Raw genomic sequence first — 26,959 nt, 5'->3', positions numbered from 1 at the left:
CACTGACTCCACTTCTGTTTGCAAGGGCTGAGAAATCAGTGAGCTAGTGAGGATTAGTGCCACCATGGAGGAGCAGAAGAACGCTGGGTATCATTTTGATCAAAGATGGTCTCCTCCTGGCTCTACCGTCAGTGGCATCATCTGCCAGCACCCCCCGGGGAACACGGTGTCACACATGTGTGCGTGGTAGGCAGCTAAAGGGCCTGAATGAGAGTAATTCCATGCCAGACCAGTGGGTGGCGGAGTGTGCTAATCCTTTCTCTCTTACAACTGCAGAGCAGTTGTGGGAAATTCCACTTGGCCCTGATGATGTCACTTCTGGTCCTGACTTCCGATGACATGACTTCTGGTCCCAGGCCCGATGATGTCACTTCCGGTTCTGGGTGCTTTTTTTTAGCCCAATGATATAACTTCTGGTCTTGCTCCTAAAAATGTCACTTCGGTCCCAACAATGTCACTTCTGTCCCCGGGCCTGATGATGTCACTTCTAGTCCCAGCTCCGATGACACCAATTCCCGTCCCCTGTGACGACGTCACTTCCTCAGCCTAGCCGGGCTTCAAGTATACTGGAGGCCTCTGTTTTAACGGGACATCTTGGGACCACCCTGCACTTGTGGATGTCTCCTGAGCACCAAGTGACGACTCTGACCTGAACAGCTAACGTGTCCTTCACCGCCGGTAAACGACGAGTGGTCAATCAAAATTAAAAGGAGGCAAAACGCAGCTTTGACTTGTGATGACCACAACTGACGCAGATGGGGCTTTTGGTTTATCAAAAGAATCTGAAAATGGAAAACCTCAAGAGCGGGTGACGCACATCATGAGAGACAAGAGCTCACTAAGGTGGTACTGGCTGCTAAATATCAACTCCAATGTCCACATGGCCTGAACGGATCAAAAGAATGAAAAGAAAGAAAGGCTTACATTCGCTCCTTCTCCTGCTGCTCCTTCAAGATCTTGTTGGTCTCCATGGCCATCTTCTTCTTATGCATGAGCTCCTGGCGGTCCAGCTCTCTGCGACTCTCCAGGGCAATCCGCTCGTCCTCAGTCATGAAGAGCTCCTTGCCCTTTTGAGAAAATGACGACATAAGCAAAGTCAACACCATGTGATGAAATGTCACCTGCATTTTAACATCCAATGGGAGAAGTGGACTGGTGTGTATGGTGGGAGGGCACCTAGAAAGGACAGCAAATGGGAACACTTTGAATGATCAGCTGGGGACACATACAGAAGTCAGGTCATTTGGAACATCTGGACTGGTCAGCACATGGGGGGGGGCACATGACAGCATCTGAGCTGGTCACAGTATCAGGAGTACCCAGAATGGTCAGCATAGGTGGTGCGCCTGGAATCTGTAGATTGTGGGACAGGCTAACAAACAGGAAGCACATGGAGTAGTCCAACCATTTAGAACATCTGGATTAGCCAGTACATGAAACATTCAGACCAATCAGCATTTGTTCAACAAACAGGAAGAACCCGGACTGGTCAGACTATTAGGAGCAACTGGGCTACTTAGCATGTGGAGGGCATCAAATTGGCCAACAAACAGGGAGAAATTGGACTATTCAGACTATTTGGACCACCTGGGCTGGTCAGAATATTTGAAGAACCTGGGCTGGTCGGACTATGGGGACAATAGGGACTGGTGACAATATTACAGGCTTTTGGCCTGGTCAGTATATGGCAGTACCAGACTGGTCAACAAACAGGGAGCACATGGACCAATTAGCATAGGAGCACGCCAGCCCAAAGAGATTATTTTGGAGCACCTGGACAGTCAGCACATGGGGAGCACGACAGCACCTGAGGTGGTCACCATATCAGGTGTACTCAGAATGGTCAGCATAGGAGGCTCACCTGGTCTGTGTACACAGACTATGGGACTAGCTAAATAAACAGGAAGCACATGGAGTAGTCCAACCATTTAGAACATCTGGATTGGCCAGTACATGGAAGCACCAGAGCAATCAGCATTTGAGATCTCCAGACTATTCAACAAACAGGGGGAACCAGGACTATTCAGACTACTTGGACCACCTGGACTGGTCAGAATATTTGGAGAACATGAGGCTGGTGACAATATCAGAGGTTCCTGGGCTATTCAGAATATTTGGAGAACATGAGGCTGGTGACAATATCAGAGGTTCCTGGGCTGGTCAGTATATGACAGTACCAGACTGGTCAGATTATCTGTGGTACTAGACTGGTGGGCAAATAGCGAGCACCTTGAATAGTCAACATATGGGGAGCACCTGGACTGGTCACCACATCATGAGCACTCAGAATGGTCACTGTATGAAGAGAACTCAGTGGACTGGTCACCATATCATGAGCACCTGGTCTGGTCAACAAACAGGGAGCACATGAACTGATTAGATTATGGAGGAGAATATGGCCTGGTGACAACATCAGGAGCTCCTGGCCTGGTCAGATTATTTGGAGCACCTGGACAGTCAGAACATGGGGAGCACATGACAGCACCTCAGCTGGTCACCGTACCAGGAGTACCCAGAAAGGTCAGCATAGGAGAAGCGCCTGGACTGTGGAGACTATGGGAAGTACTTGGGCTGGCTAACAAACAGGAAGCACGTGGAGTAGTCCAACCATTTAGAACATCTGGATTGGCCAACACATTGATTGGACGCTCCAGACCAATCAGCATTTGAGAGCTCCAGACTGTTCAACAAACAGGGAGAACTTGGACTATTCAGGCTACTTGGACTATTTGGGCTGGTCAGAATATTTGGTGAACATGGACTGGTGACAATATCGTAGGTTTCTGGCCTGGTCAGTATATGACAGTACCAGACTGGTCAGCAAATAGTGAGACACCTGGAATACTTAACATATGGGGAGCACCTGGACTGGTCACCACATCATGAACACCCAGAATGGTCAACATATGAAGAGAACCCACTGGACTGGTTACCACATCATGAACACCTGGACTGGTGTATGGGAAGCACCGGGTCTGGTTAACAAACAGGGAGCACATGAACTGGTTAGATTACTGGGGAGAATATGGACTGGTGACAACATCAGGAGCTCCTGGCTGGTCAGTGTACGAGACCACCTGACTGTTTAGATAATGTGGAGCACTTAGTCATGCCAGACGTTGACGCCGATATGCGGTGCTGCAGCGTCACACAACTTTGTTAGATGACAGGAAGGTGACACTTTGTATGCCATGCAATAAAGCAGCAAATAGCAATGGATGACGTGAAACGGTTTTGAAACCTTAAATCGTATTACCGTCGAGTAGAAATAGCAGAGCTACACATGGGGATCTCTTCCAATAAAACAGAAAATGAACTTGGAGTGAAGGACTGACAGGCGGCAGGGTGGCACAGTGGTAGTGCTGCCGCAGTGAGGAGACACAGGCGCACATCCCGGGTCCTGTATGTGTGGAGTTTGCACGTTCTCCCCGTATCTGTGCGCCTTTCCTCCCACCGTCCAAGGGTGGACTAGCAATGCTGATTTGACCCCTGGTGCGTGTGGTCCATCTGTGTGGGTTTTGGCGTCATTCGATGGACGGGTTCCGCTTTCCACTCGATGCCAGCTGAGAGACTCCACGAGCGGTTCAAGGATGAAGCATCTTAGAAAATGAATGTGTGAAGGAATGAAAGCTTGAAAGAAGGTTGAAATAAACTGTGAGCCAAAGCTACAACTGAACGAATGTGTTAAGGCGACAACTTCAAGAGAAGGAAGAAAATCAGCACAACTCCCCCGAGGGTCCCATCATCGGGCAAAGTGACTTTCGGTCTGATTACCGTTAAAGCAAATCATTCAAATCAAACAATCAGATAACGTGAGCCATGAGGCCGAGCTCTCAGCGGCAGTTTTAATAGACTGGCAGATCACACCTCAGATCCGTGCCGGAGTCTGATGAAGAACAGACGAAAGTGGTGGATGTGATTGTGACCAACGAGGAGGGGTCTCAGTGATTAGCATTGGGGGTCAGTGGGGCGTAAAGATGAATCAGAAGTACAAGCAATCTCAGAAATGGAGGCTCTTGGGCCCAGCTGCGTTCCCCTCCATACCTAAGCTTGGGTGTGCAGCTGTACAGCCTCAGCCAGTCAGTTACGTCTCGGGCCTGAAGGGTGAGCTGCTGGGGGCGACCCAATGGGTGACTTAAACCGCCACAACCAGCTGTAGTCGGTTCCCAGTGCAATTTGCCAGCATGCCAGAGCTGATCAGTCCGTGCCATCCATTGGTTGAGCAGTCAGCTCCTGACCACTGGCGCCCCCTGCAGCCTCACTGTCCCTGGGATGGAGCCGCTGCACTAGACTGGCCTGCCAGCATCAGCATTGGCATCTGTGTGCTCACGTGCGGCCAGTTCAAGCGCAGTTGGCATAGTCGGTGATTAACTGAATTTCATCAATAGTGTCAGTTGCACCTTCGACAATGAATAATAGATTGTTGCCATAGTTTTATTTTTATAGTTTTTACAATTCATTGGCAGTGTGTCACATGATCTGTGTTGCAGTAAATGTGATGCTCTTTGCATGAAAAAAAAAATGTGTGCCATTAAAATGTAACTTTTTCTTGGTGAATTGAGAAGTTTACTTAAAAAGTGCAGCAAAAAAAAAGTATAAATAGGCAGCACGGTGGAGCAGTGGGTAGCGCTGCTGCCTCGCAGTTAGGAGACCCGGGTTCACTTTTGCATGTTCTCCCCGTGTCTGCGTGGGTTTCCTCCCACAGTCCAAAGACATGCATGTTAGGTGCATTGGCGATCTTAAATTGTCCCTAGTGTGTGTGCTTAGGGTGTGGGTGTGTGTGTGCCCTGTGGTGGGCGGGCGCCCTGCCCGGGGTTTGTTTCCTGCCTTGTGCCCTGTGTTGGCTGGGATTGGCTCAAGCAGACCCCCGTGACCCTGTAGTTGGGATATAGCGGGTTGGATAATGGATGGATGAATGGTATTAACCCCCCAAGTATGTGGCAGTTTAAGGGTTAAAGGGTGTGGGCATTTCTGTAATCTGCCTTTCCTTCTGTATGTGAAGCCTGAGGACGCGGGACCACCTTGTTAGGCTGCTGGGGCTCGGCCCCCCCCAAAATAGTCCTCAAGTCAAAGCCGAAGAAGGGGCAGCGACTCTGCCATCGCGTCTCTGTTTGGCGTCCCGCTCTCGATGTTCACATTTCCATTGAATCATCCGGCTTTTCACGTTTGTTCTCTCTTCTGGTTTGTGGAGTATTGGATTGGTTTGCTCTTTTTGCTCCTGAATTGTTTTTTTTTTAAGTCTTTTGAATGAATCTCGAAGTATGTGGACGTTGCTCTGTTTTGTTTGCATTAAAGGGGTTTACAGTTTTTCTCTCTCTCTATTTCTGGACATTTTGAACCTTAAAGGTGCCTTACCTTCATTTTGTGGACCCAGGCAGGCCTGACGCCAGCAGGTTGTGTCTGTGGTGTGGGGTATCCAATGGGCTGCTGTGACGTTTTGTGCGTTTCTTTTCTTGGCCTCCTGTCCTTTATGCCCTTCATTGTGGTGTACAGCAGAACACACGTGACGCTGCTGAGTCCACCGCTTTGTCTCATGCAAGGTCCTAAATCAGAAACCTTGCTTGGGTCTGCCTGCTGTCTCCTTGTAACTGTGTGTGTATAAACGGCAAATTCAGTGCAAAAAATGGAAGAATGAAGAAAAGGCCCGGCTACTTACGGCGCCCGCATGGACCGTGATCGTCAGGCTTCTGCTGCTCTTCAGAACTCGTATGGCCTGGAGGGTTAAAAAGAAGACACCTTGAGATGAAGGGCACCATGACAGAACTAAGTGAGGGCAATGACTGATGGCATTGGAAGTGAAAGGAAACGCCATCAAGATGAAAAGCCTCTCAAGTAAGGGGTACTAAGGAACAGAAAGTAAAAAAAAACTCCAATAACACTACAGCCAGCAAAGGAGCTGCACAAATGTGGACCACCACACAAACCAAACTCCCCCTCACGTTACTGAAATTTAAAGGAGCTTAACAACCTCACAGTAAGACAAACAGCAGCAAACAAGTGCAAGAGACAAAGACGTGGAGAAGACTCCACTAGAAAGAATAACAGAAAACCAACCCAACATCTCCAGCCCTGCCAATGGCAGTGTGCCCCCTACTGGCCAAAGCTAACACAAGACCACCCACTAGTGACTGTGATTATGGACTGTAAAGGTTATTAGATACACTGTGTCACACATGCGCATCAGACGACTCCTCCGCACGCTCAGTTCGCGTATGCAATGACCCGCCGAGACAAGGGGGGCCCGTGGGGGTGGGGGGTGTTGGGGGCTACCGCTAACTTCGTCCTCTTTGTCTTCTTCCCTCACAGCACAGAGAAGCCACCCAATAAGGGCACCGAGCCCCGCCCCTTCCAGTCTGACGGCCATAAAAGCTGGATGTCCCAGGAGAAGAGGCCACAGCAAGCAGCAGGATGGAGCGCCGTTCTGTTTGGAAACTTAGCTGTTCTACTGGTGAGAAACCCCAGTGTGGGATTAGCGCAAAGACCTGCATTTATCTTTCCTTTATTTCATTCTTTTTGTTTCATCTGATGACGAATGAAAGGGGGAAACCCTGACTGGTGTCACAAAATATAGATAGATAGATGGATGTGAAAGGCACTATATAAGAGACAGACAGACAGATAGATAGATAGATAGATAGACAGATAGATAGATAGATAGATAGAGGGTGAAAGATATATGATAGATAGATAGATAGATAGATAGATAGATAGATAGATAGATAGATAGATAGATATGAAAGGCACTATATGATAGATAGATAGATAGATAGATAGATAGATAGATAGATAGATAGATAGATAGATAGATAGATAGAGGGTGAAAGGCACTATATGATAGATAGATAGATAGATAGATAGATAGATAGATAGATAGAGATAGATATATAGATAGATAGATAGATAGATAGATAGATAGATAGATAGTGGGTGAAAGGCACTATATAATAGATAGATAGATAGATAGATAGATAGATAGATAGATAGATAGATAGATGGTGAAAGGCACTATATAATAGATAGATAGATAGATAGATAGATAGATAGATAGATAGATAGATAGACAGAGGGTGAAAGGCACTATATAATAGATAGATAGATAGATAGATAGATAGATAGATAGATAGATAGATAGATAGATAGATAGAGGGTGAAAGGCACTATATAATAGATAGATAGATATATAGATAGATATGAAAGGCACTATATGATAGATAGATAGATAGATAGAGGGTGAAAGGCACTATATAATAGATAGATAGATAGATAGATAGATAGATAGATAGATAGATAGATATGAAAGGCACTATATAATAGATAGATAGATAGATAGATAGATAGATAGATAGATAGATAGATAGATAGATAGATAGATAGATAGATAGATAGATAGATAGATAGATAGATAGAAAGGCACTATATTATAGACAGATAGAGTAAAAGGCTTTAGGGTGTAAGACAGCAGCTCATGTGGTGTCACAACCTGAAAACTCCATAAGTCACCACGAGATGTTCTTTCAACTTAAAAAGGTGTCCCAGTTCTGAATCCTTTCCACCTTACATTTAACCCGAAGCCTTGCTATCCTTAGACGGCTCCTTTGGCTGTTGTGGTCGCAGTCCCGCCAGCGGAGTCCAGGATGATTTATTTAATATACCTCTCGTTATGTTCCTCAGAGTCTCTTACGTTGTTACGGCCTTCAGGTCCTCAGAGCGCACCCTGTGTCAACCCTCAGAAGGCAGTCCAGATGAGCCAAAGCTCAGGCCAAATGGCAGATGGTGCTGTAAAGTGTGCGCGGAGCCTTTTCAGGTGCAGAGGGCACAAGTTTCAAAGTCAGGTGGTTCTGCTCACTCATCATGGCACCAGAGAGTGGCAACGTGTTCATATTGATTAGCAAGTGACAAGTTCACCATGCTCTGAAGATCCGACAATAAGGAGCTGATAAAGCAGTTCTAGAGCACCTTTCCCGTACTGTATATCCACTTCTCTATCTATCATACAGCGCCTCTCATTTGTATTACTAATCAGGGTGCCCCAATACATGGCATGTTTAGTGGCACATGTAAATCAGAATGTCATTGGCGGCTGGCATGTGACAATAAGGACTCTGTAAGCCTATAAGTATGTCTTCTCGTGTCACAGTGTGCCCCCATAACAACCCCCCCAGTGGCAAAGGCCATGAACTGCAAGCTAGTCAATGAGCAACGAGACAGAAGTTCCAAGGTCAGGGAATCCTAGTGACTAATCATGGAGAACAGCGACAGGTGGCACATTGATTAGCACATGCAAGTAAAACTTTCACTGGAGTCTGAGCACATGACTGAAAAAGACCCTCTAAACTTATAACCCCCCAAATCAAAGTCAGAGGAAACCTGGGCCAATCCTGCCAAAGAAGCAAAAAATAAATGAAAAGCATGCATCAGGGTTGATCAGATGATGGAGTACGTGAGCTGCAGGGTCGAGCTGCTTACCTCTTGGTGATCCAAACTGGAAAAATCCACTCCATTCACTTCAACAATCTGGTCACCAACCTGCCAGACACAGACAATCAGATGATGAGTTCTGGTCCCACCTGTACAGACGCTCATCAAGTACATCGCAGGTCACGAACACACTGGGAAAGACTGAGCTGTATGACTTCGACTGGAGTCTGCTGGGGCAGATGCTGTGAGCGGACAGCGGGAATGAGAGCAGTGAGGAACAAAGCAAGACCACCTTCTTTGTTTTAAGGTGACAGAGCTTCCTCCACATGTAGGTGGTCCTCTCTGCACCTCTGCTTATTTTACAAACTTATTTAGCCTCCTAAAAACAACCTTAAACAGGTCAAAGTATACGTCAGTTCTGATGACACGGTGTGCCAAAGTACATCAAGGTAACTTCACCTCAGTAACAAAGCAGACCTGCCCGGGTACACCCGTAGAGGGCAACGTAGCTGCTAGCCTGGTGTGTGAGCAATAACACCAGTTCAGACACTAGGGGGCGATATAGTTAATGTTATCATTAGTGACAGTATTAAGACACAAGGGGGCATCAGTAACACAATTCAGACATTAAAGGGCAACACGGCCAATGCATTCACAAGTAACAGTTCAGACACTAGAGGGCGATGTTGTCAACTGTATCACTACTGACAGCAATAAGACACAAGAGGGTGATGTAGTCAGAGAGGGCATCAATAACACAAGTTCAGACATTAGCGGGTGACATGGCCAATGTTATTATAAGTAACAGTTCAGACTCTAGAGGGCAATGCAGTCAATAGTATCATTAGTGACAGTATTAAGACACAAGGGGGTGATGTAGTCAGAGAGGGCATCAGTAACACAATTCAGACATTAGAGGGCGACACAGCCAATGCATTCATAAGTAACAGTTCAGACACTTGGGGCGATGTAGTTAATGTTATCATTAGTGATAGTATTAAGACACAAGGGGGCATCAGTAACACAAGTTCAGACATTAGAGGGTTACATGGTCGATGTTATCATAAGCAACAGTTCAGACTCTAGAGGGCAATGCAGTCAACTGTATCATTAGTGACAGTATTAAGACCAAAGGGGGCGATGAAGACAGAGCGAGCATCAATAACACAGGTTCAGACATTAGAGGGCGACATGGCCAATGTTACGTATCCTCAGTAACAGTTCAGACACTAGAGGGCGATGTAGTCAGGGGTGCCATCATTTCAAGGTAAGCCAGTTATTTCCGGTACAGAAAGCACGAGTTTGAGTGTCAGGTTGTTCTGCTCAGTGATGAATTTCACCAGACTGTGTACATGTGACAATAACGGCCCTACAAGACTTCGATGGTTATAACTGAATTGTACAATCTCACCACCCAGTGCCACACACTTTTGTAATGCCGACCTTAACTCTTTAGGAACTGTCACACTTAGGCACCACAAGAGTGCCCAGACAATGCCACCTATTGTCATGTAAGGCCCTCACGTCCATTTTCAAAAGCGAGTGACCCTGCGGCCTGTCTGTTTTAAATCGACCCGCTTTAGGAGGTTCAACTCATGCCCACTCTTAAATCCCAGGTTTTGGAGGAGTGCGAGTTTAAAAAGTAAGCAAAAAAAAAGGTAAGGTGGCAATTTTACGACAAAGAGTTTCTGCTCTTTTGAATTTTGATTTCAGACTGGACGGTGTGATAATAACCGCTGGCACACACTGAGAGGCGGCCAGCATTAGCAGCTGTAACTTTAATGTCGTTGCTCTTACTGGCCTTTTCTGATTTTAACTCGGAGGGCACTGAAGGACCACTGGCACAGGACGGAGGTCACATGGGAGGGTCAGGCCACATTTTGACAGATTTCCGGGTACAGAGGTTTGGTAACTTTGCTGTATAAACTGATAATTGACGCCATACTGTGCAGGTGATTGTCGAGTGACTGTCCGCTGTGGTGCCCGCGAGGTCCTCCAAAGTCTCTTGTGTCCCAGGACCTCGGTGTGGCTGTGATCTGTCCCTGTGTCAAACATCTCATCGGCTCTTTTAGGCCAATAACTCCAGCCATGTTACCAGAGGAGTGCTGTAAATGATTTCTGTGTCTTTTCAAAGGGAGTGTTCTGCCAGAGCGGAGATCACAAGATTAGACGTGGACAAGAAAACAGACAAAGAGCGTCACCGAAGACACGGTCACCAAGCCAAAAATCAGAACTCGATGGTGTAGTCGGTGGTTCAATGCTCACCAAGGACAACGTCAAACACATGACACGCCGGTCTCTTCATTTTCACTCTGTAAAGCCGCATGACCTGCAGGCGCTCATTGTGACCTTCATAGCCTTGACCCTGTGATGTCACAGCTGCTCACTTCCGGGTCGTTTGCATGGCAACGCAGCAGTGACTGCTCCACAAAATGGCAGCCACCCAAGAAAATGAAATGGCCTCAAGATGGACGCAAAAATAATCGGACCGAATTAAATAAGTTATCAGATTTGGATTTGCACACTCCAAACCCTAAAATAAATCTGAAAAGGTCCACCCAAATGAGAAATGAGGACACCAAATTATAACGGGGAGAAGCAACTGGAAAGCTGCCTTCGTAATGGGGAGATAAAAAAAAAAAAAGATGAAGTTGAGTAGAATTAGGAATTTAAAGTCCAACTCACCTGCAGCCCCACCTCAGCAGACAGAGACCCCGGCTTGACGTTGCTAATAAAGATGCCAGGTTTCTGGGTTGGTCCACTCGAAATGCTGAAAATGGCAGACAGAGAAGAGCCGGTAAGTGAAGTGACAGGAGAAGACAGGCTAAGAAAATCAAGAGGTGGCCATCGGGGATAATGCAGGGGGTTTTAGCTCGGGTCCTAAACATTCAGGGACCCCGCTATACTGACTGCACTGGATAGAAGGACCTAGAAATGAAAAGGCAAGTGGGAGAAGTCGCCGAGTCAGAATAACAAGCACAAGGTCCAAACTGGAACGACGTGAAATGAAGAAACAAAACTTGACGTTACGCCACTTGAGAGTCTCAAAGCACGGGACACCTGAACAGTACTAGAAATACCCACTGGTGGGGGGAATACCATTAAAAACCCTGGCAAGCAACTCTATAGGCAACTTATAAATAAAAGATTTATTAATTGATAAACCCATGGGGGCACAGAAAGGCAAACAAGGAGTTGCATTGCAAGGCAAACAGCAGCCCAGCAAGTCAGAAAACAGAGCAGTGTTGTTAATTTATTTCTTATGGTTTTTTATGTTATTTTGTTTATTACTGGTTGACTATGTACAATCTCTTCAGGTCTGCATGCATCCCCTGTGCTTTGTGGGTGGTTCTGCCAGGGGCGGGGCCACCGTGATGTCATAGCTGTTGGCTCCTCCTCCTGGCTTTACATTCAGGCCACAGGCAGGCATTTTGTTTTTTTTTTATTGGATTTTCTGGTTTATGATTCTGGGCGGCACGGTGGCGCAGTGGTAGCGCTGCTGCCTCGCAGTTAGGAGACCTGGGTTCACTTCCCGGGTCCTCCCTGCGTGGAGTTTGCATTTTCTCCCCGTGTCTGCGTGGGTTTCCTCCGGGCTCCGGTTTCCTCCCACGATCCAAAGACATGCATGTTAGGTGGATTGGCGATTCTAAATTGGCCCGAGTGTGTGCTTGGTGTGTGTGTGTGTGTGTGTGTGTGTGTCCTGCGGTGGGTTGGCACCCTGCCCAGGATTGGTTCCTGCCTTGTGCCCTGTGTTGGCTGGGATTGGCTCCAGCGGACCCCCGTGACCCTGTATTCGGATTCGGCGGGTTAGAGAATGGATGGATGGATGGTTGGATGGTTTAGGATTCTTCTGCTCAACTGAGGATTTTGTTGATTTTGCGCTGCCTTTCTGTCACCTCCTTTGTGCCTTTTTTGCTCTGTGGAGCTGAGCTTTGTGTTTTTCTTTGAATAAATCCTTCCGTTTATGAAGGTCATTTTGAGGCCCTTTTGGTTAAAGCCTGAGGTTTACGGTGGCCCTCCTACTTGTGGGTTGTCACATACGTCTGCTTGAGGGTGGTCCGGACGACTCTGACAAGTCCACAGATACGAGTGCAGGGCGAGGGCGAGAGGGGGCGTGGATCCTAACACGATCGCCTGCTTTCCCCGCAGCTCAGAGCGGCCGTGCCTGGGCCGGGAAGTACGGAGTCGTTGCCTAGAGGGTCCTGGGTGGTCTCGTGCCCTGGACCCCCTGTCTCCAGTCGTCTGGAGTTTCTTTTTGTTTTTTCTGTCCTCCCTGGCCATCGGGCCTTACTTTTTTTTCTGTTAATTAGTGTTCCCTAATTTTAATTCTTATTTATTTTATCTTTTTTCTTTTTCTTCATCATGTAAAGCACTTTGAGCTACACTATTTGTATGAAAATGTACGACAGAAATAAAGGTTGTTGTGGTCACCTTTTCCGACCAAAAGCCCCCGGAGTCAGACGGAGCGATAAAGAGACAAGGACTTGTCAGCACTGGAAGTTTACTTTCAGTTTCATTTATTATGAGGAGCACATTGCCATTTCAAAAGTTGGCATTAAAAAGGCAACAGCTGGCATGGCACCACAATTGCTGCATCCTAGTCCAGAAACTTCCTTAGAGATACAGTATGCTTTTAGACATTTCAATTTCTTTTGAAGGCTTTCATCCTTTTTCGGCCTGCTAGGCCTGAGGCAGACCAATTAGACCTGAGTTAGCGGTGAGGGCCTTCTGGGCAGACAAAGGAGGTCTGGCTTGGCCAGTAAAGTCTTTTAGTGAAGCCTTTTGGGGGTCTAACAACCCCGATTTGCAAGGTTTGTGTCTCCAAATCAGAGCAAACAAAAGTCAAAAATTCATAAAAAAACACAATAAGCATAAGCAAAGACTCCAAAAATTCAGCAACTCCCAACCGCCAGGAACTGTGGGAGAGCCTCGCCTTTATAGAGCATGTGGGCAGCCCCTGGCAGTCACGGGCAGGTGGTCCCACCACACATGGAAGAAAACAAAAGAGACACAGAAACTACGTAAAAAGTGACTGGTCAGCAACAATACGCTGATCTTGTATGATGACCTTGTCAGTCTCTCGATCAGTGCTGCTTCATTTTTAAAAATCAAGAGGGGTCTCCTCTCGACTTTCTCGTATACTCAGATCTGGGGACAGACATTTGAGGACTAAACCACAAGGCAATGATTCCATTTTTGTATCATGTACATTAGAGAATCATCAACAACAAATCAAATCAAATTAATAATATATTGAACAATTATTATAAAAGTAAAGTTAAATAAAAGGTAAAGCACCACTTCCGGTTAGTGCAAATAGCCCAAAGGTTGATAGAAACCTACGTTTTGTACCTAATACTTGTATGCAAAATTTGGCTGACCTAACTGAAGGCGTGCTCAAGTTATCACATTTACACACACACACACACACACACACGGTATTGTTCGGACTTTGGGAGGTCTTAAACGTTGAGATACATCAAAATCGTGAAATGGAATTTTTGGACAATTACAATACTTTCCCTATACTTTGTATACGAGAAGATAAAATGAAAACTCCCGACTTGACTAATGAAGTGCGCAGCCTGTAATATAAAGGACCCTCGGTCGCATTTCTTGACACACTTCAGCTGAATAATTCATTGGCTGTGTTGGTGTGTTAGAGAGAGGATGTGCAGCGTTGTTCACACTGGCACTCAGCTTTGCCTTCATTCTCTACTACCACCAGCAGGTCCAGGGGGCATCCCGTTAACTGAGCCTGCCCTCCCTTTTAATTAGCTTGTTGATTCGGTGGGCCTCTCGAAGTGACGTGAGCAGCCAAGCACTCCATAGTAGCCATTAGAGAGTTGTAGAAGATACAAAGGATGTAACTTCCCATTTTAGAGGAACATGAGTATTTGAGGAGTAAACCGCAAGACAATGATTTTTATATTACGTACATTAAAGAACCACCAACAACAAATCAAATAAATAATATATTGATCAATTATTATAAAACTAAAGTTAAATAAATCGGACTCTGCAGCTGCACGAATAAAAGGTAAAGTACCACTTCTGGTTAGTGGAAATAACCCAAAAGTTGATAGAAATCTATGTTTTGTACCTAATACTTGTATGCAAAATTTGGCTGACATAAGTAAACACAAGTTATCATGTTTACACACACACAGAGACAGACACACTCAGACATAATTCGACAAATGGTGTTTTTGGACTCAGGAGGTCTAAAACATCGAGATTCATCAAAATCTTACATTGAATCTTTCGACGATTACAATAGTTTCCCAATACTTTGCATATGAAAAAATAAAAAAGAATCAAAAACAAACAAAAAAGACAGCAAACAAGAATTTGAACCCCAGCCAGGGGAGGAACAGTCAGGAAACAATGTGGCCGAAAGGGGACGTGTAATAAGAGCCAAACCAAGGAGTCGCCCATCGAGGAACAGAAGAAGAATTTGTAACCAGAAAATACTGACAGGTGTGATCACTCGAGGTCTCTCTTTGCAAGAATCTGAAATCCCTGATGATCAGAGGAAAGAACACGATGACCTTAATAAAGTCACATTGATGACGTCAGATGTTAGACGTTCGTATTCATCTTGCCTTGTAAGGACATCCGAACTGTCAACAAAAGTGGTGGCGCCGATACAATAAGGTGCTGAGGAGAACTCATTTTCAACATCATTGAAAACATTTCGAAACGAAAAAACAAAATCGATACAACCAGTGGATTTCTTTGCATCCGAAAAACTGGAAAGGATGTTCAAAAAAATTGAAATGACCAAGGAGCATTCAGAAAAACAAAATTGCTGGCCAAATCACAACCATCACAAGACCCACTTTGTGTTATCAATCACATTATTACGTCTAGGGCTTCTGTGATTGGCCGAATCAGGTCATGTGGGTTTCAAGGTCCTGGCCCGCTTAGTGGGTCTTCAGGGGGCTTCAAACACCCTTCTTACTAAGTTTATGACTCCATAACCCAAGACATAAAGTTAAAAGCAGAACGCAGCCACAATATAATCCGCCCAAAATCCAACATTCATAAACCGTAAACAGAAGCCGAAGTCCACATAAACATAAAATAATCAAAAAGAGATGCACTTGCAAGAATTAAAATCCACAATCTGAATGCTCAAAATTCAACGATTTCACAAGGGACGCTAACCCTGAACCCTGTAGGCTGGAGGGGGCGGTCCCTTGGTGGTGACATCAGCAGCCCCACCCCCTGATGGTCCACCCGCAGGACGAGAAGCAGTTACAGAGAACACAACAAAATCAATTAGCGAAATGCTTACAGTTACACAAAGTAAATGAAACATAATAAGATTTGCTAAATAATCAACCATTACAATAAATAAGCAGATGCTAAATAATAATAAAAACACAAAATAAAAAAGAAAACACCATTCAGGCGTCTGGGGTAAAACACACTTTGACCCACTCTGATCAGAACACGTCGGGCTGCTTCTACAGCACAGCGTCGCCCGCTAAGGTTCAGAAGAGCAGGTAGGACAACAAGTGAGAACTTCTAGAAAATCGTGACGAGAAATGGCCATTCAGTCCATCGAGCTTGTCCATTCAATTCACCTCAATTGTCCAAAATAATGCAAGTTGCGATCTGAAGGACCCTAAAGTCCTGCTCTCCACCACACTACCGGGCCATTTAATCCCATAAACTGAATGAATTGACAGTCACATGATCTCCAAGTATGTAGCTTGCGTGCCTGAAGTGGGACGTCCTGCTAAAGAGTACAGTGAAATGCGCAAACATCCACTGGGTCATTGCTGGTGAGCACTGCGCTGCGCTGTAATTTTACAACCTTGTTTAGTGAGCGGGTCCTGTTCTATGTTAGCAGAGGTACTTAATTGTATTCCTTGTGCTGTGTATGCTGAGCTTAAGGGGACGGGACCACCTGATGCTGTGGCATCAGTGCCTCTGGCTCTTCACTTGTCTAAAATGTGCGTGAAGTCAACGCAGACGGAGACAAAATCATTGGCCATCAAAATATAATGCACACATTTATAAGGCCTTATATTCTACTCACATTAAAGAAGACAAGACACAACAACAACAACAACATTTATTTCTAGAGCACATTTTCATACAAACAGTAGCTCAAAGTGCGTTACATAATAAAGAATAGAAAAATAAGAGACACAATGAGAAAAGAAAATAAGTCAACACTAATTAACATAGAATAAGAGTAAGGTCCAATGGCCAGGGTGGACAGAAAAAAAAAAAACTCCAGACGGCTGGAGAAAAATATAACAAAATAAAATATAACACAACCTAAAGTGTTTTGGGATGCATTACAGATACCACAACTAGATACTCTCAGTGCAGAAGAATTGGATAAACCTCTGGCACTCTCAGAATTACTAGGCGCTATGAACTCACTTCAGAGCGGGAAATCATCAGGCCCTGATGGCTACCCTGCGAATTGTATACAAAATTATCAATTAAGTTAGCTCTCCTTTTATTAGCAACATTTACAGAAGCCAGAGACAATAAAATTCTACCTCAAACTATTCACCAAGCATTAATTACCATCTTTCCTAAGCAAAATAAGGACTTATTACAATGTGCATCATACAGACCAATCTCACTTCTGAATAACGATGTTAAGATACTCTCCAAAGTCCTAGCTAGAAGGATTGAGAACGAGCTTCCCTTCAGTAACATCACAAGACCAAACTGGATGTATTAAAGGCAGACCCTTAGCTGTCAATCTCCGACGCCTGTTTAATGTAATATATTCACTCACAAAGTCAAACACCCCGGAGATAATATTATCTTTGGACGCAGAAAAAGCATTTGATATGGTTGAATGGAACCACCTTTTCATCACATTGGAAAAATTTGGGTTTGGTCTGAACATTTGTGCATGGATCAAACTACTGTTTAGCAGTCCAGAAGCTTCAGTTTGTATTAACCCTATGAATTCAGACTTCTTCAAACTAGAAAGGGGTACCAGACAAGGATGCCCCCTTGTCACCACTGCTTTTTGAAATCACCATTGAGCCACTGGCAGTTCATTGTCGAAATGCTTATGAGATAAAGGGGATTGTCAGAGAATGACTTGAACAGAAAATATCACTCTATGCCAATGATGGTACTGTAGATATCAGACCACAAAATACTGTGCCTGCCACCCCACATGACAAACCAACTCAGGATCTCAGGTTGGGACCCAAGTGCAGCCATGCAACGGGCGATACGCAATACCTCAGCACCACACTAGCAGCACTAGCAGAATTTCAAAACATTTCCACTCTCAGAATTAATTTGAATAAAAGTGCGCTCTTTCCAGTGAATTCTCAAGGACACAACATTAGATTGGACACGTTCTCTTTTATCATCGTAGATAAGTTTAAATACCTAGGAGTTAACATCACAATGTACGTGAAGTCCGCCCTTAACAGGTCTCCAATGGTGTCCGCATGTTCCTGTCTGCATCAAGTGAGGTAGCAGCTCACACTGCTGTCCTAATTTCACAAAGAGAGTTTCCAGTTCCCACTCGCCATCGAACACAGCCATGGATATCTGATGAATGTTTGGATATGGTAAACTAACGAAAGCGGGTCAAACTGTCCAATTTTGAATGATATCGGCAGCTCAACAGAGAAATCCGCCGTCAGATGAAAGAAGAACGAGAGGCCAACTGGAACCAAGTGGCGGCCGACCTGGAACAGGCAGCCTCTAAACACGAGTACCACACGCTCTATCGAACTCTTCGACGACTGAGTGGAAAGGCCAAGTCAATAAATGACAACATCCAAAATGTCGATGGAACCTTCGTTCAATCACCAACACAGCGCCTTCAACGATGGAAACAATTCTTTAAAGAGCTCTACAATCACCCTCCACCACAAGGCGCACCATTGGAACCACCAAGCATCGACCTGCCAGAGGTCCAAATGTATGACGCTGAGCCAACTATGGAAGAGATCCGGACTGCCGTTCGAACTCTGAAAAATGGCAAGGCACCAGGACAGGACCAGGTCACGGCCGAAGCGATCAAGGCTGGTGGGGATCCATTACTCCATCGATTGCTCCTGCTCATCCGAACCATCTGGCTTACTGAACAAATACCACAATCATGGAAGAAGGCCACCATCGTACCAATTCACAAAAAAGGCGACAATCGAGACTGCAAGAACTACCGAGGCATCAGCTTGCTCTCCATTGTTGGAAAGGTCTTCATGAAGATCATACAGTTAAGGCTGCAGCGGCACCGCGAACAGACCAGTTGGGAAGAGCAAGCCGGATTTAGGCCAAACCGCGGCTGCAGTGACCAGATCTTCACACTCCGTCAACTGATGGAGGAAAGAATCCGATGCAGGAAAAGAGCAGTCATTGTCTTCATTGACTTTCGATCTGCCTTTGACTGCGTCCGCTGGCCAGCACTGTGGAAAGTACTGGAGACCGAACTTGTGCCTCAGAAAGTCATCAAACTCCTCCAGGAAAGCTACGCTGGGTCCTCCAGCCAAGTACGCATCCGAAATAAATTATCTGAGGAGTTTACCATCTGAACTGGTGTCCGTCAGGGAGATGTTTGTTTCTCCACTGCTCTTCAACGTCGTAGTCGATGCCATCATGAGAAAGGTCTTCGAAGGCTGACAAGGAATCCAGTATGGTGAGGATGCCTTTCTGACTGATCTCATGTTCGCAGACAACAGTGGCATCCTGGCGGTGACGACGCGGAGGCCACGGACGTTCTCTACAACATTGCCAACGTCGGCCAGCCATATGGATTGAAAATAAACACAGACAAGACGAAAGTGCTGACAACAGACGGATCGCAGACCAACGTGCAACTCGATGGTGTGCAGATCGAGCAGGTCCAAGAATTTAAATACCTTGGGACGCTGATCCAGGAGAAGAAAGTGGCGTCCACAGTAGAGGTCCACAGTCGAATCGGTCAAGCAACCGCGGCATTTGCTTCCCTAAAGTGGTGCCTGTGGAAGCAAACCAATATTTCCAACAAGACCAAAATTCGACTCTTCAGAACTCTGATTCTGCCAATTCTCCTCTATGGATCCGAGACGTGGACACTGCTCAAGCAAGATCTCAACAAACTTGAGGTCTCCCAAATGCGATGCCTTCAACAAATCCTGCGAATCTCACTCCGAGACCGCATACGAAATGAGGAAATCCGTCGCCGGTGTGATCAACAGCCAACAATCAAGGAGCAAATCCAACAACGACGACTACAGTGGTTTGGCCACGTCTGCAGAATGGAAGGCAGCCGGTTACCACACAAGCTCCTCTGGTGCGATCGACCCACCCAGTGGAGAATCCAAAGAACGGCACCAAAGAAAACGTGGCTCAAGCAGGTCGAAGACGACATCAGAAACCGTCGACTCAACCTTGACGAGGCCAGAACAGCCGCCATGGATCACCTGGCATGGAAACGCCTGCAAAATTAAATCCGACAACCATTGGCACCCACAGCAGCATACGGGCTTAGGACCAGGTCCAGACCAAACGCCAGCTAGGGACCAAAGAAAGAAAAAGAAAAAGAAGTTCCCAGTATCACCACCAAATCATTTGAGCCGTCCAGCCTACCTGCAGCCCATGCCCTTTGTTCCCACCAGACTGAGGAAGACTTTCTTCTCTTTGATTTCTTTCCCTCCAATTGACATCAGCCCGGCGATGCTGCTCTTCTTCTCCTAGTGCAGATCAAACAGAAAGAGAAAGAGAGAGAGAGCGGGGGGTCATGAGCCGAGTCCTTTTGGCAGCAGTGACACCAACATATTTCAATCAAAAGAAGGGATTAATGGCCCTGGCAAAAAGCTTTGACCGTCGGGAGGTCTGTGGAGACTTGAAATTTAATCATCATTGGAGCCGTCAAGTGCACAGGGACATGGAAATGAACAAAAAGACGCCGGCGTGGGGGTCACAGGTCAGGACGGAGACACAAATGTAAAAAAAAAAAAACCTTTAAATGAACAAAAAAAGAAAAATAAGATCAGTGTTTATTTAAAGTGTAATTGGGCAAAAGTCACATGAGGGGTGAGCCGATCAGAGCAGATTCCTAGGCGGAGGTCCAATACGGCTCGTCTTCACTACTCACTTAACTTTTCATGAAAGGTCCTCTGTGTGAAAAAATAACATTCTAGTGCCTCCACTGGCCTGTTGTGGAATTACACGTGTCTATGTATTTGAGAGTCTTGAGGATGTTGTACCGGTCAGTTGTGGTTGAGCCTAAAGGTAAAGCTTTTGATTTGCTGGGGTTGATCTAAGCCTCTAAAACTTAGCGATGGTCACCAGATTTTAGGTTGTGAGTGAAAGATCACAATTGTGGATACAAGCGGCAGAAATAAATTTCCTTAACAGGGTGAGGAGTGCAGACGTTCGGGGCGAGCTCTTAGTAGAACCGCTGCTCCTCAATATTGAAAGGAGCCCACTGAGATGGTCCCAGCATCTGATTAGGACATCTCCCCGGGGAAGTGTGTCAGGCCTGTCCAATGGGAGGAGATCTCAGTCCAGATTTAGGACATGCGGGAGAGATTGTTGACTTTCAGCCTACCTGGGAACGCCTTGGTATTCCCCCCTGGAGGAGGTGGTGGGATATCTGGACATCTTTGGCCAGATTGCTGCCCGGCAACCTCGACCAGAAAATGCAATAGAAAATGGATGGATGAATGGTGTCACACATATGCATCAGGGGGTCCACGCCGAGTCACAAGGGGGTGCTATCAGGGACGGTATGGTCTGTTTTTCCAACCAGAGCTCCAAGAAACCGCCTAGTGAGGGCAACTGATTCTGCCGGAAGGAGTCATCTCACTTTGGGAAGAACAGACCGCCATGTGGAGACCCCGACCTGCTCTACACAGCCTTACTTCTTTTGTTAGAAAGGTCATTCAGCGTATTTGTGCTTCAGTATTCTGCCTAGTCTTTACAGTCTGAAGCTGAGAGCGGACCCTTCAGGGGTCCTTTGATGTTCATAGATTGCATTCATTGCTAAGTATTGGATTTTCTGGTTTATTGGATTTACTTACAGTATGTCTGTTCTTGATGTTTTTTTTTTACTGTTGGGTTGCATATTTGGACATGTTGACCTTGGATTGAAGCAAATCCTTTTTGTCCTTGTTTCCTTTTTTGTGATTTCTTCATTTACAAAGAATCTGCTCTAGGACTTTGTGTAGTTTGTAGATTTTGGGATATTAAATAGGCTGCTTGGCAGTTTGTAATCCAGTTCCCCATCTGGGCCTGAGTAGGCCGAAGCCACATAATGTGGAGTTAGGAGATCAGACTGCCTGGGGTGAGGCCAATTCTAGGCAGACTGGGAAGGCCTGGCCTGGCACTATGGAGCCTTTAGGAGGCCTCATGTCCTCTTGGCTACAGAAGTGCTTTCAAACCATAACAAATATCACACACAGTCCAGGAATCAAAGTAAAACGTGTGTGTGTGTGTTTATCTGATCAGCACGAGATCGACCTAAATCATGGTCTCACAACCATTATGGTCCTGTGACTCCATTCTTCATTTTAAAGTTCATTGACGACCTGACGTTCTATCGTCCCTGATGAAGCAAGTGTGGCCCTTCTCGCTTGGTGAAATGCCATCAGTTAGAAACGGAGAAACAATCGCTTAGGAAACCAACAAAGGCACTCGTGACTCCAAAGTGCCAACCTTGGCCTAAATGGTTTGGAAAATGTGCACACGTGAAGAAAGTAACAAAAAACAGAGAGGAAGGGTAGGACGAGTTTAGAAATTGCTGGGCCCATCATTTAAATCAGGGTTTCTGAACCACTGGGTCGCAAGTTGCTGTTGTTTGTAATGGTGGGGGGGGTCACGCTGTGGCGCACACTCGACCAGCCCTGCTCAACGAGCCCTTGGTGGGGTTACAGTAGAAAAAGTGGGATGCGACACCAGAATGGTTGAGAAGCTCTGGTTTACAGAACTATCACTAAATCCTTCTGTTATTTTTAAGTTTGCACCTTAAGTAGTCAACGTGATGGTAAAGCCACAAGTCCAGTGAGTGGCCACAAGATACCAGATCACCCAGGACATCTTGAACATGAAAGGTGGTAGCTGAGCCTCCATGGAAGGAGGCCACATGCAGTAGAACAGGAGAGCAGAAGCAACAAAGCACATCAGAAGTAATGGCTGCCACCTTCTTACCCCAGTTTCGGAGACAAACTGATCCACAAACTGCCACTTCAAAGGTTCATCTGAAGAGCTAGAAAGTCAGGAAAAAACAGCAGACAGTCAAACCAACAGGACCCTTCACAAAAAATGAAATTGGGGTGTCAGAAATGCACAAGCATAAAATATCAACCTGGGACCACCTGGGACTTGAGGTGCCCACTTTTAATAAACCCGTTTTGAAAAGTGTGGACAATTCATTCATGGACGGCACACCACAAATAAAATGCTTGTTGGCACATTCTCTTTCCAGGCTGATGCCACAAACTGCGCGATTCCTCCCTCAGATTTTCTCCATGGGCCGTGTAGGGGGACCCTTAGCTCAGTAAATGGACACACATTAGAGGCTGTAAAGCAGCAGCGGTGAACGGAACCTCACCACCCGAAGACCTAACATATCTCAAAAAATGAGATTTACAAAAAGGAAGCCCCCATTAGACATGGCGTACACTTCTACCTGCCAAAACTGTGCCTTTCACTTAAAGTCTCATGGAGGGCCGCACTCTACACCTGCCCAGCCGGCTTTCCAATTCAGGGTCCAAACCAGGGCTGCAGGGAGTTACCTCAGAGGACTGGGCCCCTCTATGGGGAGGGAACATTTATTATTCCTTATTTAGTATGCTTGGCAAAGCAAAAATAATAATAATAATAATAAGAAGAAGAAGAAGAACATGGACTCAATTTAGAATTGTGAGAAAACGCACGAGGTGGAGATTTCATGAACTAAGTTAAAGGTTTGGGGGACAAAAGAAGGAATGTTTATGGCCACAGGTCCATTCTGAAACACGACATACATTTTCTGTTTACCTTTTGACGGGAATCAGGCCAACATCTGCAGAAAGAAATAAAAAAAAGAAAAGAGTTAGGGCACCACGAAGATGCACAGGCAGCCATTCTGGTCATTTTCAAGTGTTTTGTGCATTAGAAGACATCAAGTGGAACCAGAAAAGCCCTGAGGTGTTCATAGAGGAGCTCTACATGTGGCAACTCAGACCAGCTAAATGGCCGTCAGGGTCAGCCACCTAGAGGAGCAGGGGAGGAGCAGAGGAAGGAGGTGCTATTTAGATGAGGAAGGTGGGGTTATACAAAGGAGGCAGGAAGTAGGAGGAGTTATTGAAATGAAGGATTATTCAAATGGGGGAGGCAGATTACAAAAATGAAGTAGAAGGGCTTATTCAAATGAGGCAGGAAGGTTACAAAATCAAGCAGGGGGGTCATGGAAAGGAGGGGTCAGTTAAATGAGAAAGAACAGCATACCATGTAGGAGCTGAAATGAAGGGTAATTAAACTAATAAATGAGGAGTAATTCAAATGAGGAAGAAAAACTTAGAAAAATGAAGTAGGATGGATTATTAAATTGATGGGGATATTGAAATAAAGGTTATGGAAATGGGCAGCACAGTGGCGCAGTGGGTAGCGCTGCTGCCTCGCAGTTAGGAGACCCATCTTGGTTCGCTTCCAGGTCCTCCCTGTGTGGAGTTTGCATGTTCTCCCCGTGTCTGCGTGGGTTTCCTCCCACAGTCCAAAGACATGCAGGTCAGGTCCGTTGGTGTTCCTAAATTGTCCCTAGTGTGTGTGTGCCTTGCGGTGGGTTCATTTACATGGTCTCACCCTCCTAATTTTCATTGGACTATCCCTTCCTTCCTTAAGTTACTATCCCTTTTATTTTAATAAAGTCTCATTTAATAAAGTCTCTATTTTCATTTCAAAAACCCCTCCTTCCTCATTTGAATAACTTCTTCAACAGTCATTTCATCTTCAACTGAATTCCTACTTTATTTCTGTAGCCCTGCCTGCCTGATTTGAATAATCGCGCCCTCTTTACTTGAAAAACCTCACACCCTCATTTGAAAATCTCCTCCTTCTTCATTTCAATGTCCCCTCCTACTTCATTCCTGTAAACTGGTTGTCCTCATTTGAATAATCCCACCCACTTCTTTTAAATAACCTTCATTTCAACATCCACTCTTCAATAAAACCTCCTACTTCATTTTTGACCTTCTCATGTGAGTAACCACACCTTCTTCATTTGAGTAGCCACACCTTCCTCACTTCATTTTAATAATCCCTCCTTCGCGTCAGTTACTCTCCTCCAGCTAGCTGACCAAGACAGTCAGTGAATGTGCATGATGCTGTATGGAGGCCACGTTAACACGGCTTCTCTTCGAAGTGGAGTGCTAGACCCGTCAAAGAACAGCCTGTCCAGTTCATCTAGAGCTTTGACTATTGGGCAAACAAAGACCACCGTGGAAGATGCGGCCCACTTTACACATTTAAACAGCTAGAAAACATGGAAAAAGAAGGTGGGAAGTGACATCTCTGACTGTCTTCTCAGAAAAGACACAACAAAGAATGAACTTAATGAGCCTCCCCAGAATGGACCCACCACCTCACCAACAGTCAACTGTTTGGGAGGCAAATCCATCCAAAATGGTAACCCCGTGTTTTGGTCATGCCTAAGCCTTTCTAACACTCCCGATGGACACGGCACCACACATAAACCAAACATGGCGGGCTCACTTACGGCGCACTTTCAGGGACACCGTCTTCTTTGTCCGGATGAGGTTGACCACTTCTTCATGAATGCAGGAAGAAATTGAGTAGCCGTTAATCCGGACAATCTCATCGCCCACCTAAACAGGTAAACACAACAGGATGGCATGTCACATTCAAGAGGGGCAGACTATGTGGCCACCTAGAAGCCAAAGAGTTGCTGCTTCAAAGCCCCCCAACAACCGCTTTCCTGTCTGACCAGCATACAAATATGAAGACAATAGCGCACGGGGAGGTAGAGGGGGCAACATTGACACTGGGAGCCTGAATGCCCACGCAGATCCTCGACGTACAGGGTGAGCAGATTTCACATGGCAAGTCAGGGGGTGTCAGCCAAAATGGAGGCATCTGAACTGATTCCTTGTTGCGGTTTTTGTCCAGTTTGGCTTTTTTTTGTTTTTTAACCAATTCTATCATTTCAGGGAGAAGTAAAGTAAACAGGACCACCTGAAAATAACTTGGAGGGAGTGCCACAGGAAAGGGTCTGAATACTTCCAGGAATGAGAGATTTCAGCTTTTTTAATTACAAGAACAAGAAAATATGAACACATAACCCCAGTCCTCGCATCCTTACACTGGCGCCCGGTTAAGTTTAGGGCAGATTTCAAAATCCGCCTTTTAACATATAAAGCTGTAAATGGCGGAGGTCTAGCTTACTTGTCTGAACTTTATCCTGACTTACAAACCTGAGTGCACATGAAGATCTCAAGATGCTGGTCTGCTTAGGATTCCAAGAATTAGTAAAATAACAGTGGGAGGTCGAGCTTTAAGTTACAGGACCCCCCTAAACTGTGGTCTCAGCTTTCACATCCCGGCTGAAGACCCCCGACCTCAGTTTAGCACACCCTGACTAGAGCTGCTGATCAACTGTACAGACTGTCATTAGCACTAAAACATAAGGAATATCCATCCATCCATCCATTTTCTAACCCGCTGAATCCGAATAGGGTCATGGGGGTCTGCCGGAGCCAATCCCAGCCAACACAGGGCACAAGGCAGGAACCAATCCTGGGCAGGGTGCCAACACACCGCAGGACACACACAAACACACCCACACACCAAGCACACACTAGGGCCAATGTAGAATCGCCAATCCACCTAACCTGCATGTCTTTGGATTGTGGGAGGAAACCGGAGCGCCGGAGGAAACCCACACAGACACGGGGAGAACATGCAAACTCCACGCAGGGAGGACCCGGGAAGTGAACCACTACCACTGCGCCACCGTGCCACCCATAAGGAATATGATAGTTAGAATTTGTTACTAAGCCTCACCTGTTCTGTTTCTCTTTTCAGAACTCAAATGTGCCACTTGGTGCCACTGCCTACCTGCCAAGTTGTTCAGCCTGCCTAAGGTAAAGTCACCGCTGATGGGGGATCGCAGGAATAGCGAGTAGAGGGGTCCTTTCATGGGATTGGCTGACTCAGCTGTGGAATGGGGGAGGCAGCTTGATGGCTGGAGGTCTCCAGGACTCTGAACAAATCCAAATCCTATTATGGGATGTCATCTACTGCTGAATTCTGCTCTGTACTTGTAATATTTCTGTTGCATTTCTATTCCACAGTATTGTACTGAGGATGACTTGCATTCTGTTCTGTCTATTGTGTTGTTTTGACCTCCTTTTTCTTTTTTGACACCCACTGCACGCCCAACCTACCTAGAGAGGGCTCTCTCTTTGAAATGCCTTTCCCGAGGTGTCTTCCATTTTTTTTCCCTAGTAGGGTCTTGTCTTGTCTTCTTAGAGAGTCAGGGCTGGGGGGCTGTCAAAGCCCATTGTGGCACTTCTTGTGTGATTTTGCGCTTTAGAATAATAAATTGTATTGTATT

The 26,959-nt window shown here is 45.8% G+C and overlaps 1 protein-coding gene across 1 annotated transcript in view; it reads right to left on the bottom strand.

Moving 5' to 3' along the window:
- The window catches only part of ush1c (Usher syndrome 1C), a 132,041-nt gene that overhangs the window by 57,789 nt on the left and 47,293 nt on the right, over positions 1 to 26,959 (bottom strand). The window contains exons 3-10 of the mRNA XM_039740557.1: positions 25,103 to 25,211; positions 23,386 to 23,410; positions 22,555 to 22,612; positions 19,993 to 20,096; positions 11,104 to 11,188; positions 8,467 to 8,526; positions 5,657 to 5,713; positions 925 to 1,067 (exon numbers count right to left, since the gene is read on the bottom strand). Coding sequence (XP_039596491.1) covers positions 925 to 1,067; positions 5,657 to 5,713; positions 8,467 to 8,526; positions 11,104 to 11,188; positions 19,993 to 20,096; positions 22,555 to 22,612; positions 23,386 to 23,410; positions 25,103 to 25,211 — 641 coding nt within the window. The remainder of the gene's footprint in view (positions 1 to 924; positions 1,068 to 5,656; positions 5,714 to 8,466; positions 8,527 to 11,103; positions 11,189 to 19,992; positions 20,097 to 22,554; positions 22,613 to 23,385; positions 23,411 to 25,102; positions 25,212 to 26,959) is intronic.

The sequence above is a fragment of the Polypterus senegalus genome, chromosome 1, assembly GCF_016835505.1.
Source record: "Polypterus senegalus isolate Bchr_013 chromosome 1, ASM1683550v1, whole genome shotgun sequence".
Lineage (NCBI taxonomy): Eukaryota > Metazoa > Chordata > Cladistia > Polypteriformes > Polypteridae > Polypterus > Polypterus senegalus.
Note: the sequence above shows the minus strand (reverse complement) of the source record. Positions and strands in the feature narration are given on the sequence as shown.